General features: G+C 46.4%; 3 protein-coding genes across 3 annotated transcripts; 2 read left to right on the top strand and 1 right to left on the bottom strand.

The window, feature by feature from the left end:
* Positions 1–3,686: 3,686 nt before the first annotated feature.
* LOC128302962 (uncharacterized) lies at positions 3,687–5,419 on the top strand. Its single transcript, XM_053039814.1, has 3 exons — positions 3,687–4,067; positions 4,136–4,463; positions 4,529–5,419. The coding sequence occupies exons 1-3, from the start codon at positions 3,931–3,933 to the stop codon at positions 4,949–4,951; spliced, it is 888 nt and encodes a 295-aa protein (XP_052895774.1). The 5' UTR covers positions 3,687–3,930; the 3' UTR covers positions 4,952–5,419.
* A 108-nt stretch (positions 5,420–5,527) lies between these two features.
* LOC128303774 (protein YIPF6) lies at positions 5,528–7,041 on the top strand. The gene is made up of 5 exons (XM_053040836.1): positions 5,528–5,654; positions 5,734–5,868; positions 5,946–6,190; positions 6,257–6,414; positions 6,478–7,041. The coding sequence occupies exons 1-5, from the start codon at positions 5,628–5,630 to the stop codon at positions 6,594–6,596; spliced, it is 684 nt and encodes a 227-aa protein (XP_052896796.1). The 5' UTR covers positions 5,528–5,627; the 3' UTR covers positions 6,597–7,041.
* Positions 7,042–7,566: 525 nt separating this feature from the next.
* On the bottom strand, positions 7,567–12,656 carry LOC128305372 (uncharacterized). Its single transcript, XM_053042772.1, has 5 exons — positions 12,356–12,656; positions 9,092–10,516; positions 8,691–9,018; positions 8,334–8,627; positions 7,567–8,272 (listed from the first exon to the last, which is right to left on the bottom strand). The coding sequence occupies exons 1-5, from the start codon at positions 12,490–12,492 to the stop codon at positions 8,006–8,008; spliced, it is 2,451 nt and encodes an 816-aa protein (XP_052898732.1). The 5' UTR covers positions 12,493–12,656; the 3' UTR covers positions 7,567–8,005.
* Positions 12,657–15,912: the final 3,256 nt, after the last annotated feature.

Here is a 15,912-nt window from a genome sequence, read left to right as displayed (position 1 = left end):
CTAGTTCCTGCCATACTTTTTCTATTAAACTGAAAAACACCAGGCGGCTCCATAGTGCGCCGATCGTCTCCCGACTCGAACGTTCAACCGCACTCTCGCTCACAATTTCCCAACATCAGTCGTTATCGTCTACCTACACGCGTCGTGCCGCGCCGCAAGGAAGTTTTCTTGTGCTCTGTTTTGATCCGGATTTTCCCCGGTCGCGTAGAAAGTTCACCTCGCGAAAGGTGAGCATCGATTCTTCACCGGAACCACCGTACGCTAGGAAGGCATGCGTTCTAAGCCATCCCTTCATTATACGCTTCACCGGATTGATCAGCTTCGACGTTATTGTGGTGCGATGCGGTACCCTTGGCGCATCGCCGCGGCGTCCCGGCGTACACTTTTCCACCTCACAGGACGATTAGTGCCGTTGTCGCAGCGGGCAAACTGTCCCGTGTAAACATGCACGCCAACGGACGGACGGGATGAATTGTAGCTACAGTGTGCCAATTATTCTGAGCACACAATAACACACCTGCCCCATCCGCTGACCTACCTGTTGGTGATTTGCTGACGAATGGTTTACCTGGATCGGTTCGCATTTTTACGGCGCAATAGCAAACTTTCCGGTGGCGGTTATCGTGTTTGTGGAAATTACTCACATCACACTCCAAACGACGTCTTGGTGCGAAATTGTTTTGCGAAGAAGCAGTTGAGTTTGTTTTCCACCAAGCGAAAATCCTTTATTCCTAGACGGAGAACCGAAACATTGGTGTGGTTAGGGGTTATTTACCAGCGTTACTTCGCCGATCACTTTTAAAGACATTATGGGCCCATGTTTTGTTTATTATTTCGCGATTAGATACTACGCGCTGGGGTTTATGCCTCCGTCTCAGAACCGTCGGCCAAAGTGTGCCACAACTCGGCTAGCATAATTACGCGCCACGATTCATGCTGTGCGCCGATGGGTGTGATCAATTGGCAACCATCAGAAGAAACGGCCAGCACGTCGCCCAAACAAACCGTTGCGGCGACATTCCGCACAAAGAAATATTTATAAACCATAACCTAATCGGACGTGCAAACAACCATCGGAAAGCCATCAACTTTCTAATTAATCGGTTGCGTGCCTTCGGGCGCATCCATGGTTGCGGATGCAGGGCAGGCCGCCATTTATTGTGCCGTCGGAGATGAAGCGTAACAGATAGAAATATTTGCACACAGCTACCGTGACGATGGCGGATCTGTCGGATTAGTTATCGCGGTGGCCCAAAAGCCTGCTACCCCATCTGGGTACCATTCCGGCAGGATTCGCTCGTCCTTGATCTTTTCGCTGCTGACGGTGGGATGCTGGCTTTTTGTTCGATTCACGCCCGATTTGGCAGCTGTCTGGGTGAGTTAGTGTTAGGGTGGCTATGATTCTCCACGGGGTCACAACCTTTATTGGCGTAATAGTCAACCGTCGACAAGGAACTGCATGTGGTTGGGCACTACGCACGCCGTTATGATCCGTGTGGGCAATTTATGTAAATTAATCTCATTCATCTTACAGTAAGGTACAACAGGTGTAATTCCGTTTTTTTTGCATCTGATCATTGAACCGTAGAATAATCGACTGAACAACGTGATCTTAGATGCAATCTCTACCCGACAGGTGACAGTATACCGAACGATTATCTATTGAGGTTATCTTTGTGGGCACCACCACCCCACCTGGGTCCTGGCGTTCATCTCCACGGCCGGGCAACTTATCACTATGCTTGCAGTGTTAGTAGCGGTGAGGTTGATTAATCCGCGTATCTAACCGTGTGCACAATGTTAGCAACACGCATCCCATCTCGAAGGTTAAAAATAACCCTCTCCTCCGGTACTTCAGACACGCTCAACATCAGCCAGCTGGTGAAGCATGATTTATGATTGCAATGAACCGCAACCGGGATGTGGGGAAAACTACAACAGCACCGCCTCCGTGTTAGCCCGGTGCTACTTCACTTCACGGCATGTTCATTATTATTATCAGCTCAACTACACTGGAATCAAGCGAACCAACGGTAACAACTACAAAAAAGTGACCGAACAAGGTATGAATAGGCATATGAAAGTTCTCGAGTTGCTAGGTCGTAACCGGGAACCCGGACGCAGCTTTTGCGAATCGAAGGTCACGGAAATCACAGTCCCAATATTCCGCTTATCACACAATGCTCTCGTTGCGAGTGATCGATTGTACCTTGTTTTGTGGCTGATTTTTCCTCCTCAAACAGAAGGTGTTCGTGAGAAATGGCCCGACGGCTGGAGCTAGGGTATGTTTACGATGAAAATCTGGTCATAAATAGCTACCCGGTCAGTCTACCAACAGAGAAACCATACCGTAAACCAGTTTATTGTCCTCCCCGCACATGATGATGTTCGTGGGCAACTTTTCGATAAGGGAAAGATGGTACAGGGATGGGCTGTTTATGTTTGCCCTGCACTATCATAATGGTCGTGGGAAAACGCGTTACCCGTAAGCATTGATAGAGGAACAAGGATATAAAAAATCGCTCACAATGCTGTACTGTTGCTGTTTTGTCCTGAGAAATGAATAGTGTTGAAGCATTTGTTCCCATTTTATCTTTCTGGGGAAAGCAAATTTAGAAATAATTGTTCAATTTGAATCGGAAGGAGAACGTTTATTATTGACCGAGAAGTCACTTGCAATTACCACAAAGCGGATGACAAAATTTGCAATCTCCGCACGAAAATGTGTACAAAATGACACTGAATTAAAAAAAAATCATTAGTCTAAATTTAAAAGTTCATCAATCAAAGAGAAAGCATCACGAGTAGGTCAAAAGTCTAGTTCGTCGACGTTCGATTTAGTACACCGAAAGAAGTAGATCAAATCTTATTTGAACTTGTCGCCGTTACTAGTAAAGAGCAATTTAGTTTTGTTTGCAGAATAATAATGAAAATCGTATTTTTGTTATTCAACAAGAACGGCCAGGCCTCTTTGCATGAAGATCGTCTTAAGTACAAGAAGAAAGAGAATAAGGAACAACCACCAAACAATATTTGCTTAAATTTTTCAGCAATGACCGATCATTAGAACATGAATCACTTTTTTACCAAACTAAAATTACTTACCCAGTGTTCCGGAACATTGAGACAATTTTAAAAATATCCGTACTTCATCATCAGCATATATCTATTTAAAATAAGGATGAGCAACAGGCTTCCCAGCTGCTATTCTATTTCCATCCCACACAAACAAACGATAATCGATCTTCTCCAAACGGTGTTTGGCTTCAAGCGGCGTGTTCGATCATAAACTCTGCACGCATTATTTTCAAGGCCAGCGCAGTACTACCATATGACTCCTACGGAAACGATTTCATACTTCGCCACGCAACTTCGTTCCAGCAGTTGATTAGCTATTTTTGTAATCTGTTTACTTGCGCACACGGAGACCAAGACCTACCAGGCGCCTACCCTACATTAGCGATCATGAAGAGATGGCAGAACGAGAACCGCTGAAGTGATAAGCAGAAAACGAACAAGAATACACCTTGCCATGCAGCAGAATCCAGGGGTTTGCTCAGATGGTCTTACTTGGTGATCACTGGTGGTATTTTTGTGTTATCTGCATGATGGTGGCAGAAGCTGGAAAGGATGTGGCAATCAGAGAGAATCGAACAGGGAATAACAGATCGTCAATCCGCTCAAGGCAGTAGTCGCGTGCAGTCACAAGGTGGTGGACAAGCTTATATATACACACACAAACGCTTTCTTGGTGAAGTCGGGTTTGAAGGGCGCTTGGCGCATAATCGCGATCGTGTTGTTGATAGTCATCGTTTGTAGACAACACATTGCAACAGGCAACACGGAACCCGGCTCGGAGGTGAATGCCAACACCCACCGAGAGCGCCACACACTACCAACACCAGCACAGCCCACTGTCGTAGAAATAGAATGGCCCGAAGTACGCCGTTGGCAGTGCTTTCTTGTCTCATATTCCTTAACTGCTTGAAGCCATTGATAAGCTGGCCGGCAAACGACAACGACGCTTTCAACATGTCGCAGCCCGACTTCGATCAGTATCTCGGCGAGTAGGTTGTTTTACAAGCGGTGTTAAACAGTGACACATTCCTTACGTTGTACTCCCCTTTGCTTGCAGTTATCTCAAGCCCGGTGATACTGTGGCGCTTCTGCTGGATTACGATGGTACACTGGCTGAGCTAACGTCCCATCCGAACCTCACGCAGATGAGTGATGAGATGCGTGAGAGTCTGCGCAACATTGCCGACAGTGGCAAAGCGTTTGTGGCGGTCATTTCGGGACGCGATGTGGACGGGGTGAAGGAGAAGATCGGGATAAACAACATCATCTACTCGGGCAATCATGGTTTGGAGGTGCTGTATCCGAACGGAACCCGCCACAACCAGGGCATACCAAAGGATGTGGCGGATAATTTCGACAAGATGATTGATCATCTCAATCGGGAGGTAAGCGGAAGGCCTTTTATACCGTCCATGCTGGGTTTTATTGTTTTCGTTCCATTTCGCAAAAGGTCGTTCATCATGGATCGTGGGTTGAAAATAAGCGTGTATCGATAACGTTCCACTTCCGCGAAGCTGAACAGAAATACGTACCTGAAATGGCTGCACGCGCCAAAGAGATCATCGAGTCGTACGGCTACCGAGCGAATCCGGCACATGCATCGGTCGAGGGCAAGCCTCCGATCCAGTGGAATAAAGGTCTAGCGGCGGAATACATCCTAGGCAGCAGCTTCGATGCTAGCTGGCGCACACGCAAGGTACTGTTTGCCGGGGACGATACCACCGACGAGGACGTGATGAAGATGATCAAGGGCACGGGAAGGTCGTTCCGGGTAACGAAAGATAAGGACTTGGCGACGAATGCGGACTTTAAAATACCTTCCGTCGATTCGGTTTATCACCTGCTAAAGTGGATCGAATCAAGAGTCGTTTAGACGCGGACGATGGTGCGAGAACTCGTTTGGGACAACGGATTAATGTGAACGTTTCAGTTTCAATAAAAATTGAAGTGTTGTGTTTGTGAGGAACATGTTGTTCCAGTGACAATCATGCGGTGTTTGTAAACAAACTGTTTCTTATCAATGGATGCTCTTTCTTATCATTTTAGTTTCTCAAACAAAACCACGAAAACGATTACGATTCGCAACGATTATGACGAAAGATCGCAACATTTCAACTTCCTGGAGATTGCTAATTTGAGATTAGAGGCATGCGTAGGATATTTAAATAATGCGCTGGTTTAATTTCAGCGCGTGATCAATAAATTATGCATCAAGTTTGAATAATTTAGGAACACCGATTGGCAAGTTTTTGAGGGTTGGCGTAATAAATTACAATTGTTTTCATATATATGACGAATTTTCTATAACTGCAGAAATAAAATTAACGAATTTTGAACCGTATTTTTGACCCAATGCGAGTCCCACCGTGCTCACATCGAGCTGCTGTCAATTGGTTCGAGCAGACGTCATCGCGTTTTCCAGAAATGTCACGATAGACAAATGTCAAACAAATGGTGCAACAACTAAAACAAAACACGGAAAGTTTGCGGTAAAGCGTAGTTTTTCGTGTAATTTATTTATTCTGCTGTAGTTCTTATCAAAATCAAACATGTCCTCTTCAGAAGCTAGGCTGGAGGTGAGTAAATTTCGAAATGTAGTTCCTTAAGCTTCCTGCGATGCACTTACTTGATTTTCTGCCACGTTCGTCCATGCAGATGTACGACGAGGGTGCGGAATCGCCTTCCGAGTTGATGAGCGGAGATATGACCGTATCCAGCGGGACCCAAAATTCGTCCGATCCCACTGCACCCAACTTCAACACACTCGATGAACCTATTAAAGACACTATCGTAAGGATGGCAAAGAGCCGATTTATATGACGAGGGGACAAAACATTGAATGATGTCTTTTCATTGGTCTGTTCTAGATGCGTGACGTAAAGGCTGTCGGTGTCAAATTCTACCACGTCCTCATACCGAAGGAAAAGAACACACTCCTGAAGGAATGGGACTTGTGGGGACCGCTGGTGCTGTGCACGTTCATGGCCACGATACTGCAGGGCTCGTCCGATGATACATTCGATGGAGGGCCCGAGTTCGCGCAGGTGTTTGTAATTGTTTGGATCGGTGCCCTGATCGTGACGCTAAATTCTAAGCTGCTCGGAGGAAATATGTACGTTGCATTTTGTTCATCCACTACGGCTCCACTAGGCTAACGTGTTGTTTTGTGTTTTTTCAGATCCTTTTTTCAGTCGGTGTGTGTTCTTGGCTATTGTCTTACACCGTGCGCACTAGCCCTCATAGTGTGCCGGATAATTCTTCTAGCAGAACAAACAACGTTTCTCTTCTTCCTACGATTCCTCATAGCGTCGGCCGGGTTCGGTTGGGCCACGTACGGTAAGTGCTATGGTAAGGATTCCACTTTAAACGATTCTAGCTGGTCTATCAATTCTTTCGCAGCATCGATCATCTTTCTCGGTGATAGTCAGCCACGGAACAGGAAAGCTCTTGCCATGTATCCAATATTCCTATTCTATTTCATCATATCGTGGCTCGTCATTTCGCACACCAATGTGTAATCGGACGCGATGTGTTGAATTTCAATTAAATTCCAATTGTGATCAGTGTAAAAAGCTAAAGCGGGACAAAACAAATCGGAATCCCGCAATTGACTGAACCGGCGGGACAGATGTGCACTAGTGTAGTGCATTTTAAAGAGTTTCCACTATACCCTCCGCCAGTTGAACGCATTGCACCAAAGTCAAAAGAGGGTACACATGACGACATCACGACCAGCACACAGCAATCACAGGTTAACATTGACAGTAAGAACAGAAAGCTGAAAGAAAAACAACAAGACACACCTAGTGTAATCGCAACTGTACTAAACCGCTGGCTAAAACTTTTGTATTATAAAACTTTCCACATATTAGAGTAATAAACGAATGGAGCCGCACCGATGCGGAAGATGAAATGGCTTGTCTGCACAGTAAGTTTAGAACCTTGTAACTAATTGCACGCCCTTGATTTCCATCGATCCATTTCAATGCTTATAATCTAGACATAGCTCAATGTACTAAATATTGTTTCCCACGAAGGGTTGTTTTATGGCACAAGAAACGACTGAGAATAATCTTGTTTATGCTTCAAGTCAAAAGAAACGCGGTAGTACGCGCCTCGGACATTCGGGCTAAGAGATAAACCGATCGTAGGGAGGAATCATTGTTCAAAGTTCATTAAAGAAATACCCTAATTGCGTTGATTGTGCTGTTAATAACAACGACTAGCAGAAGTCTTATCGTAAGCAACGCGTGTAATCAATTTCTGTCTTTTTTAATACATTCGTTTGCCAATGTTAACCCGGGATTGCCATCTCGGAGGTGATAATGGAACCTAACTTTATCATTGATTACTTGTAGTTTCAAAAGGATCATAAATTTGATTCGATTTCGGATCTCGATAGACGGGTTTGTATCGTCTACATGTATGACCTACATGTGTCTGGAGTGTATGCGATAAATCAAAAATGTTCGTTCAACATTTGCACGGTTTGCTTAGTACCACCACTAAGAATTTATTTCTCACTAACCTTACCCTACACACATTGTTTTCGAATATCATCGTAGTTCCCGAAACAAATGTTCATTGGTTTCTTCAGCCTGGGTTGTTCGTGCTCTGCAAACTTCTCATAAAACTTAAACGCTACCGTTTTCAACATGAAACTATATGGTATGGCTCAACAATATAGCAATAGTAGTAAAACTATAACAGCACATACAGTTTCACTGTTGCATGAAAAAAAGGATATCAAAAACAAAACTTAACAAAAGCAATATTAAGGATACTTTCGCTTCGATAACTAGAGTAGGAAAATAAAGTAACACAAAAAGGAAGAACAAAAGAGGGACAAATAATGCAACTTGAAGTAAAGCTAACCTAGACTGGCATGCACAACATGGAACGGTGTGCTTTCTACAAAGCACTCTCCTTAATCACGCTCGTCGGAGCTGCTGGCGGCACTGTTGGCAGCACTCGTGTTCGGTACCAGATCGAAAGCCATCTGTATCTTGACGCTATCCTTCTTCTTACCCCGATACGTGAGACTGTTTGCACGTGGCTTACGGCGCATAAAGTGTCGTTCGACCCACTTGAGCATAGTCAGCACGGAGTCCGTTGAGGGCAGACGTCTTTCGGCGGAGGTTTTGATGATCTGTGAATTCGTCACGCGGAATGTTGCTGCCATACCTTTGAGAGCCTGTTTGTGCATTTAAGAATTGGGTTAGTTAGTGCTATAGCTAGAGGGGATATCATCCTACCATCATGGCGTCCTCATCCGTCATATCGTCACCGGCATAAATGATCTTGATTCGCTCGCTCCAATCGACACCGAACGCCGTCCGCAGGATATATATCGAGGCGCGCCCCTTGTTCCACTGTACCGGTGGCTTTGCCTCGATCGCACAGTGTGCTTCCGCCGCACGGAATCCAAACTGGATGATTAGTTGCCGTGCCTTTTCCACCATGGCGGGACGTAGCTCTGCTGGCGTTTCACGATAGTGATACGTCAGGAGCGGCCCCTTGTTCTCAACCCATGCACCATCACCGCAAACCTGTTACAAACAAAGTGTAAAGTCAAAGCTTGCAGCTCTAAGCTACAATGGCCCGTAACTTACCGAGTCTTGCAGCGATTTCAAAAGTCCACTGACTTTATCCTCGTACTCGATGGGCATGGGGTGTACGAATTTACTACCGTCTGGGTGTAGAATTTCCAGCCCATGGTTACCGGCGTACGTAATGCCTTCGATTCCGACCATCTGCTTCACGTTCTCCACATTACGTCCAGAGATGATGGCGATATACACATCCGAATGGTTAGACAACCGTTGTAGGACGTTTTTGGTCTCTGGTGGCAGGGTGGCCAAATCAGGATGAGGAGCAATCGGGGCAAGTGTACCGTCGTAGTCGAGCAGCAGTGCGAGCTTGTGGTTGTATCCGATGTAGCTGGAAATGAATGTTGTAAGAAGAATCTATAATTCTCCAATCTCAATTGTAACCTCCTAACGAAGGGACTTACTTTAGCAAATAGTCATCAAAATCATCCACAGTGACCGGTTGCATCGTGGTGGTACCGATGTCATCCTCTTCCAGCGATCCCATTGCCTTCAGGAACTGTCTCATCCAGCTGTTCACGTCATGCTGCATTTCACGGCGTCGCATTCGCGACATTCGCAGGGTACGTTCGTCTTCCGGCATGGTGAGGGCGCGATGTATCACCTCTGCTGCCGCATCCAGCTCGTACGGATTGCACAACAGTGCCTCGTGCATAGTTTCACCGGCACCAGCAAATGGAGACACGATCAGTACACCCGGTGGTTCATTGATCTGACAGGCGACGAATTCCTTCGCTACCAGATTCATACCATCGCGCAGTGGCGTGACTAAACACACGGATGCTTCACGATAGAAGGCGGCGAGTTCCTCCTGTCCGACACATCCGTAGATGTAGCGAATCGGCGACCAGTTTGCCGTCGTGAAGCGTCCATTTATCCGACCCACCAGCTGGTCCATCTCCTCCTTCAGCTCCTGGTACTCTCTTACGTCCGTGCGGGATGGTACGGAAATCTGTAGCAGACTAACGTTTTCCCGATGTTCCGGATGCTTCTCCAGCAGCACTTCGAACGCCTTTAGCCGGTTGACCAAACCCTTCGTGTAGTCCAGTCGATCCACACCGAGAATGATCTTCTGGTTGGTGTTGATCACCTTACGAGCAGAGTGAGCTAACTCCACAAACCGATCGAAGGGTATTCCGATCGGCAGGGGACGCACACGGACCGAACGACCACCGTGCTCCACCAGCAAGTTCTTTCGATCCACGCGACAACCGAGATTACGCTGACAGCAGTCGACGAAGTTGAGGCAGTAGTCGCGAATGTGAAAGCCAATCATGTCGCAGGCCAACATACCCTGCAGAATCTCATCGGACCATGGATACAGCCGGAAGATGTCCCACGGTGGAAAGGGAATATGCAAGAAGAATGCCATCTGATACGGGAGGTTCCGTTCGTCGGCAGCTTCGCGGATCCAGTTGGCCGCCAGCATAAGATGGTAGTCATGGATCCAGATCAGAGGCACCCCCGGATGCGTGTTGTTGTTGACCGCCTTCTCAAGTGCTTCAATCGTGCGGGCAGCGAACTCCTTGTTCACCTCGTAGTACGATCGCCAGTGATCGGCACAGAACGTTGCCCGGCCTGGCATCGAGTGGAACAGGGGCCAAAACGTGCCATTGCAGCATCCGTTGTAGTAGCTGTCGAACAGCTTTGGCTCCACGTTCACCGAAACGACCTGCTCTGAGAGTAACCCGGCCGTTGGTGTGTGATCGGTCGGGTCCGACTCTGGGATGGGTTCATTCTCATCGGTTAGCGTAATGCCGGACCAACCGACCCACAGTCCCTTGCCCTTGATCACGACCGGCGCAACTGCTGTGACTAATCCGCCGGCACTGTTGGAAAAGTACAAGGTAAAGAAAGAACCGTGATTGTAAAGATAGATTCGCTGTGTGCAGCAAATAGGGCCCGAAACATGATGATAATAATGTATAGCACGCGCGTGCCCGTGCCTATCGCTATCACACGCTGGTAGGATGACAGCACCGCCTATAGCGCATACTGCCGGGAAGCGAGCTAACCTCGGCTAATCCTAGTAGTGGTCCAATAAGTGTGTACAGTAAACAAGGGAACCCTTGACCGATACGAAAGACACGTCGTCAAAGTCACTCGTAATTGTTGATTCTTGCTGCAGAGTGTACAAGGAAGGGGGTAAAAGGGCGCAACGGAGCGGGCGGTTACCTCACCACGTAAAGGTACACATTTTCTTCCCCACCATTCATGTTGAAGGTCTTTCCCAGTGGATTACGGTCCACCCGAAGCCGATGTCGCACTACCGTCCTCACTGATAAGAAGCGCGCACAGGAAGCGACACCATGTTTATTGAGAGGCGTTTACCAGTGGATTCTCGAATCTCTCCTATCCATCGATCACGTGAAGTACCCATGCTGCCAGTGGGCGAGGTCCCGTTGATCCACCATCGAGGGACAAGGGTGTTGCTTTTCCACCATCCGGAATTCCACCAGGTACTTGTTCCTTATTCTACCTTTGCGCAAGGTTTTAAATCCAGGTCGTTGCTATGGCAATCGACCAGACTCGATCGCTTGCACCCGAGACAGCTCTGTAACTCCTGTACATATTTTTTTACTAGCCTACTATAAGCACCCTCTGGGGGGTACCTTCGTAAGCAACGCAAGTACATCATGTCGTACACGCGGAACTAAACGTGAGCGCGGGTCTCTGATAAGCGCTATCAGTTTCGAGACAATCGTACTCCCCGAAGGTAATACAAAGCTATCGATGACAGCTGTTAATCGTTCGATGTAATTGAAGTGACTTTAATTTAATCTTGTATAGCTGTCTTATTTCTGTCAATAAAATGATAACGCGGATAACGTCGCTTGCCGTACTACGACGTGGTTATCTTATCGTAGAAATTAAAAATAAATTTCCCACAAATTCATAATGGCGTGTCTCATTTTTGACCGATGGGAGACATAAAGTGGTTGTTCTGTGGGAATTGCAACATATATTTAGAGACAAAGCCGTGAGAACTACTAAGAGCTACATGACATTTTCAACGACAAAGGGTTGTAATCTTCAACTTGACGACATCGGAAACGTATAATTTTACATTTAGACAAACTGAATTCAATTCCTCAACAACTGATACATTAAAAATCTTCCAATCAGGTAATCTCTAGGAATTTACTAATACCGTCTACTAAATTTGAAATGTCAATACCCAAGTCAGGTAAAATTCCACAAATGACCCAAATGTACTAAGTTCGTTGGCTTACTCGTTGGTGTTTACGCATAGCTTCTTCAGTTTTTGCGTTATTTTCCATTTTTCTCTCATAATCTCCTCGCACGGAGATGACGTTGCGTCTTGTTTGCCAAAGGTCAGCCAACAGTGACACACTTTTGATTACCAAGAAAATAAAAAAAAACGATCGCGAAGCAAACGAAACAGAATCGGTGCACAAAAAAGCATTGTAAACAACTTCTTCGTAGGGTCATTTGCGCAAGCAACACCGAATTGTCTGTAATCCGGTACACGGACCTGTTAGTAGCACTTCACAGCCCGGCAGCAAAGTTAAGTAAACGGCTTATCTCGGAATATTTGTCCACAGACAAAAGTCTGCCCAAAGGCCACCAGGGATGACGTGCAAGTGCGTGTCGTAATGGGTCACTGAAAGGGTCTATAAAAACAAACCAGGGAAAATACTGCCTACCTAGCATGACGACTGAGTTTGCCCGTCTTGGCGTCTCGCTTGAGCACGAACGGCAATCGATTGGATACCACAATCAGGCTGCTCTTGGTTTGGGCCTCCAGTGGTCCAGTGATGGTAATTTCGCAGTTTGCCGACATCCTGCTCGCTTGTCACTTTGAGATACTATTCGCCGCCCGGGGTGGAAAATGGAAGAAAAAGAACACCTGACACTGTTCACTACCTCCGGTTGGAACTCGAGATCTTCACGGATCTGTTCACTGCTTGCGTGGGTCGTGGCTTCGATTTCTTTTAACTCATAACACTATGCATCAGAACAAAACACACCACATCCAAATTACGGCAGGAAGGCTTGGGAAGCACTGGACTCTTCTTCACGCTGGAATAGTAGCTGTAAGCCTGGTGTGTAGTACTAAGTACACAACGCTGCTACACAACACTGCTCTTCCGTAAACTTCCGGTGGAAAACACACCACGATCTTAACACAGCACGGTCCACCGATTGGAATTGCTCGCTGTACCGCGAGCGAACTGGCCTATTCACTGTGCAGTTGAGATTCAACTGATCCCGGACCACAGTCTGCTGCCAGCTGATAAAGGACACTCTAGGCAGCACTTGCAAGCTCGTGCCTCAGTTGAGGTGTTCGGTGGGGTGGTGGGATGCGAATCGCGCTGTGGTTCCAGAACGCGCGGTTACAATAATAATAACATCTTCGCAATGACACCAACACATGGCCACTGCCTGCCTGCGCTAGATCATCTGTCAACGCGTGTCCCCGCGACGACATTCCGATGGCGCGCGTTTGTGGTGTTCGTTCCATTCCTTCCCAGCTGTGCGTGCGTGCGGGTGTTTTGTTTAATCACAACAAATCGAAATCTGTTGAATTTGGTACACTATTGCCCAAAATTACCTACACCAAAGAAGCGGAAATGTACCACTCATGCCCGTGGCTTGGGCGCGTTCCGATAGAGGACGTATCGCTCGGTTTCCTCGCCTGCCAACTTCCTCCACCGCATCGTCTGTGAGTGCATACGAGCAGTGCTTATCAGCGTGGATTTTGATAGGGAAGTACTCATCCCGGATTGGTTGTTATTGTTTATTTCAGGGCCGTGTACCGTGAAATGTGCCCTATCTTGGACGTACCTGTGTAAAAGGGCTTCGGATTTGCTGGGAATCGAATCGGGTCTACTATCGTCGCTAATGAGGTAAGCTACCGAAAAGCGTTCCGTTCGATCCGTTCCATTAACGATCGTGGCTAATCGTTTACAAAAATCTCCCCTTCCCGGGACCGCGCACAAACACACTGTGTACAGCAAATCGGCAAACCTTTACTTGTGCTGCTCGACGATAAGCTACCGCGGCTCCACAGCAGATGGGCACGATTTTGCGCACTTTGTCCCGGTCAATTGCCGCATTCTCGGCCAGCCAGAACCCACCGGTACTGGTATATGACGTGACGTGATTGCACACACGGCCCGGTCCAATCTGGTACAAAGCGGGGTGTGGTTCGGTCCCACATACGCAGTGTCTTTGGACGTGGCAAAGAACTTTACACAGCCGGCGGCACCCTTGCAGCCTCGAGGTGCCTCGACAGGGTGTGGTGAGGTTATCGGCTGCCAGGAACTAGGACGCTATGCGCAGCAAGAAAAGAGGGCCAATCTGCTTAATTCTGAATGCTGGACGACCGCAATTATCAGACCGATGACGATTGGGAGGTCTTTCTTGTTATTTCTAAAAAATATTTTATTCTTACGAAACGTTTCTTTGGGTGGCCTTCACCCTTCAAGAACGTTGCACTACTTTTTTCCGTACCCTGGATTTTGAGCAAACAAATACGCGTGATGTTCATGTTTTGGGTAGGATCTGGACATCATACATCATGTGGATTTGTCCGATTAGAGACCTACCGTGTCTAGAATATGTGACTTGAATTATTCAAGGTTGATAATACAAGCTCCCAGCGGCCCATCATACATGTGGCTTTGTCGGATTGGAGATCTGCCTTATTTAGAATATGTGGCTAGAATTAACTAACAATACAATAGAAGTTCTCAGCTGCTAGGATCTTGACATCTGACATGAGATTTTATAGGATTGGAGACCTACCTTATCTAGAATCTTCCAGCTGTTAGGATTTGGGCAACATACATCTGGCTTTGTCAGATTAAAAACCTACCTTTTGACATGGATTTCCGAAAATTAATAATATTTCCTGTTGCTGAGAGCTAAATCCTGCTCAGAAAACTGGAAGAAAACTGCTCGTATTGTAAGGAATTCTGTTGTTCGTTACGGAGTAGTTAGACACGTATTGTTGCCCCGTAATCGGTGTATTTAGTCTGGAACGATTGAACGCCTCCCGCAATACTTGTATTACAGCGTGTGGCTGGCCCAACAGCAGGAAGAGTTTTTAACAGATCGAGATTGCGCCAAAGCATTCAGATGATGATCCCGGAATAGACAGTCGAAGCATGCGACGCGTGAAATGTTTCTACTTGCTGCTTCCATAACATTGGCGCTGGATGTCGTTGATAGATGGAGCGTTTGATAGGACATGCTACTAACGAACGGTTCCGCGTCAGATCTGAGTGGCGTGAGTTTCTGGTTTTTGTTTTGCTCCGGACATATACTCGCTAACGACATCCTGCCCAAGGTTTGACGTAATGTCGTGATCACGTTATCCTCAGACGATCGCTAATCAGCATGGAATAGTTAATGCAATTAAGAAAGACACCGGGTGGGTGGATGTACTGTTTTAGAACCATTTTCTTCTCGTGTTTTTTTTTCCTTTATTAGATCATCCATTTCGATGCCTTGTTGTTGTACGTGTGTGTTTGATGTGTATTTGTGTGTGGTGTTTGCTTCTTCTGTAATCTGTAACCTCAGAACTGTCCAATATTCCATAATGATTTAAAACCATTCCTAATAGCACTTGCTTTAATCGCACCTCACTCTCAACGTCTGCTTCGCATCTGTAAATAGTGTTCTAATACTGCCACCTGCATCTACGATGCTGGCATACAGGCAAAAAGACAAAACCCTAATATGGCAATCCATCATGATTATCGCTCTTCTGTACCTTGCTTCCCTTCGTCATACCGATCATGGGCAATCATTTGCATTAAAACTGTCAATAATTCGTTCAACCATCTCTACCATCTGCAACACGCTAATTTCCGTCCTACCACTCTATCTGAACTGTAAACTCCATAGGCTCTGCCTTGGCAACATTTTTGTTTTGTTTTGTTTTTGGTTTCCAACCTTTAGTTTTGTTCTTCGTACGACCGCCGGCGGCTAGAATATGGCTTTGGTTTTTATGCTTTCTGTAGTTTCTTGAATAATTTAGCACTACTGGTTGTTATCAAAAAATGTGTTGATACCCTCCCCAACTGATCTACTGGTCTATTATTTTTTAGTAATAATGGTTCTACTGCTACAACAGCTGATCGTTCGGTTCCAGATCCAGCATTTTCCCTCTATCAACTCGCTGGACTCGTTGAGATTCGGAGGTTTTACATTGCAATTTGTTGTTCAGAGCTTCGTTAGGTTAGGAATAAGTTTT

The sequence above is a fragment of the Anopheles moucheti genome, chromosome 3 (assembly GCF_943734755.1).
Source record: "Anopheles moucheti chromosome 3, idAnoMoucSN_F20_07, whole genome shotgun sequence".
Classification (NCBI taxonomy): domain Eukaryota; kingdom Metazoa; phylum Arthropoda; class Insecta; order Diptera; family Culicidae; genus Anopheles; species Anopheles moucheti.
Note: the sequence above shows the minus strand (reverse complement) of the source record. Positions and strands in the feature narration are given on the sequence as shown.

Coding starts and splice junctions, on each gene's coding strand:
- LOC128302962 (XM_053039814.1), top strand. CDS start 3,931: ATGGCCCGAAGTACGCCGTTGGCAGTGCTTTCTTGTCTCATATTCCTT. Junction 4,068..4,135: donor TTCGATCAGTATCTCGGCGA/GTAGGTTGTTTT, acceptor CTTTGCTTGCAG/TTATCTCAAGCCCGGTGATA. Junction 4,464..4,528: donor TTGATCATCTCAATCGGGAG/GTAAGCGGAAGG, acceptor ATTTCGCAAAAG/GTCGTTCATCATGGATCGTG.
- LOC128303774 (XM_053040836.1), top strand. CDS start 5,628: ATGTCCTCTTCAGAAGCTAGGCTGGAG. Junction 5,655..5,733: donor CTTCAGAAGCTAGGCTGGAG/GTGAGTAAATTT, acceptor TCGTCCATGCAG/ATGTACGACGAGGGTGCGGA. Junction 5,869..5,945: donor AACCTATTAAAGACACTATC/GTAAGGATGGCA, acceptor GGTCTGTTCTAG/ATGCGTGACGTAAAGGCTGT.
- LOC128305372 (XM_053042772.1), bottom strand. CDS start 12,492: ATGTCGGCAAACTGCGAAATTACCATCACTGGACCACTGGAGGCCCAA. Junction 9,019..9,091: donor TTTGATGACTATTTGCTAAA/GTAAGTCCCTTC, acceptor ATTCATTTCCAG/CTACATCGGATACAACCACA. Junction 8,273..8,333: donor CGGATGAGGACGCCATGATG/GTAGGATGATAT, acceptor ATGCACAAACAG/GCTCTCAAAGGTATGGCAGC.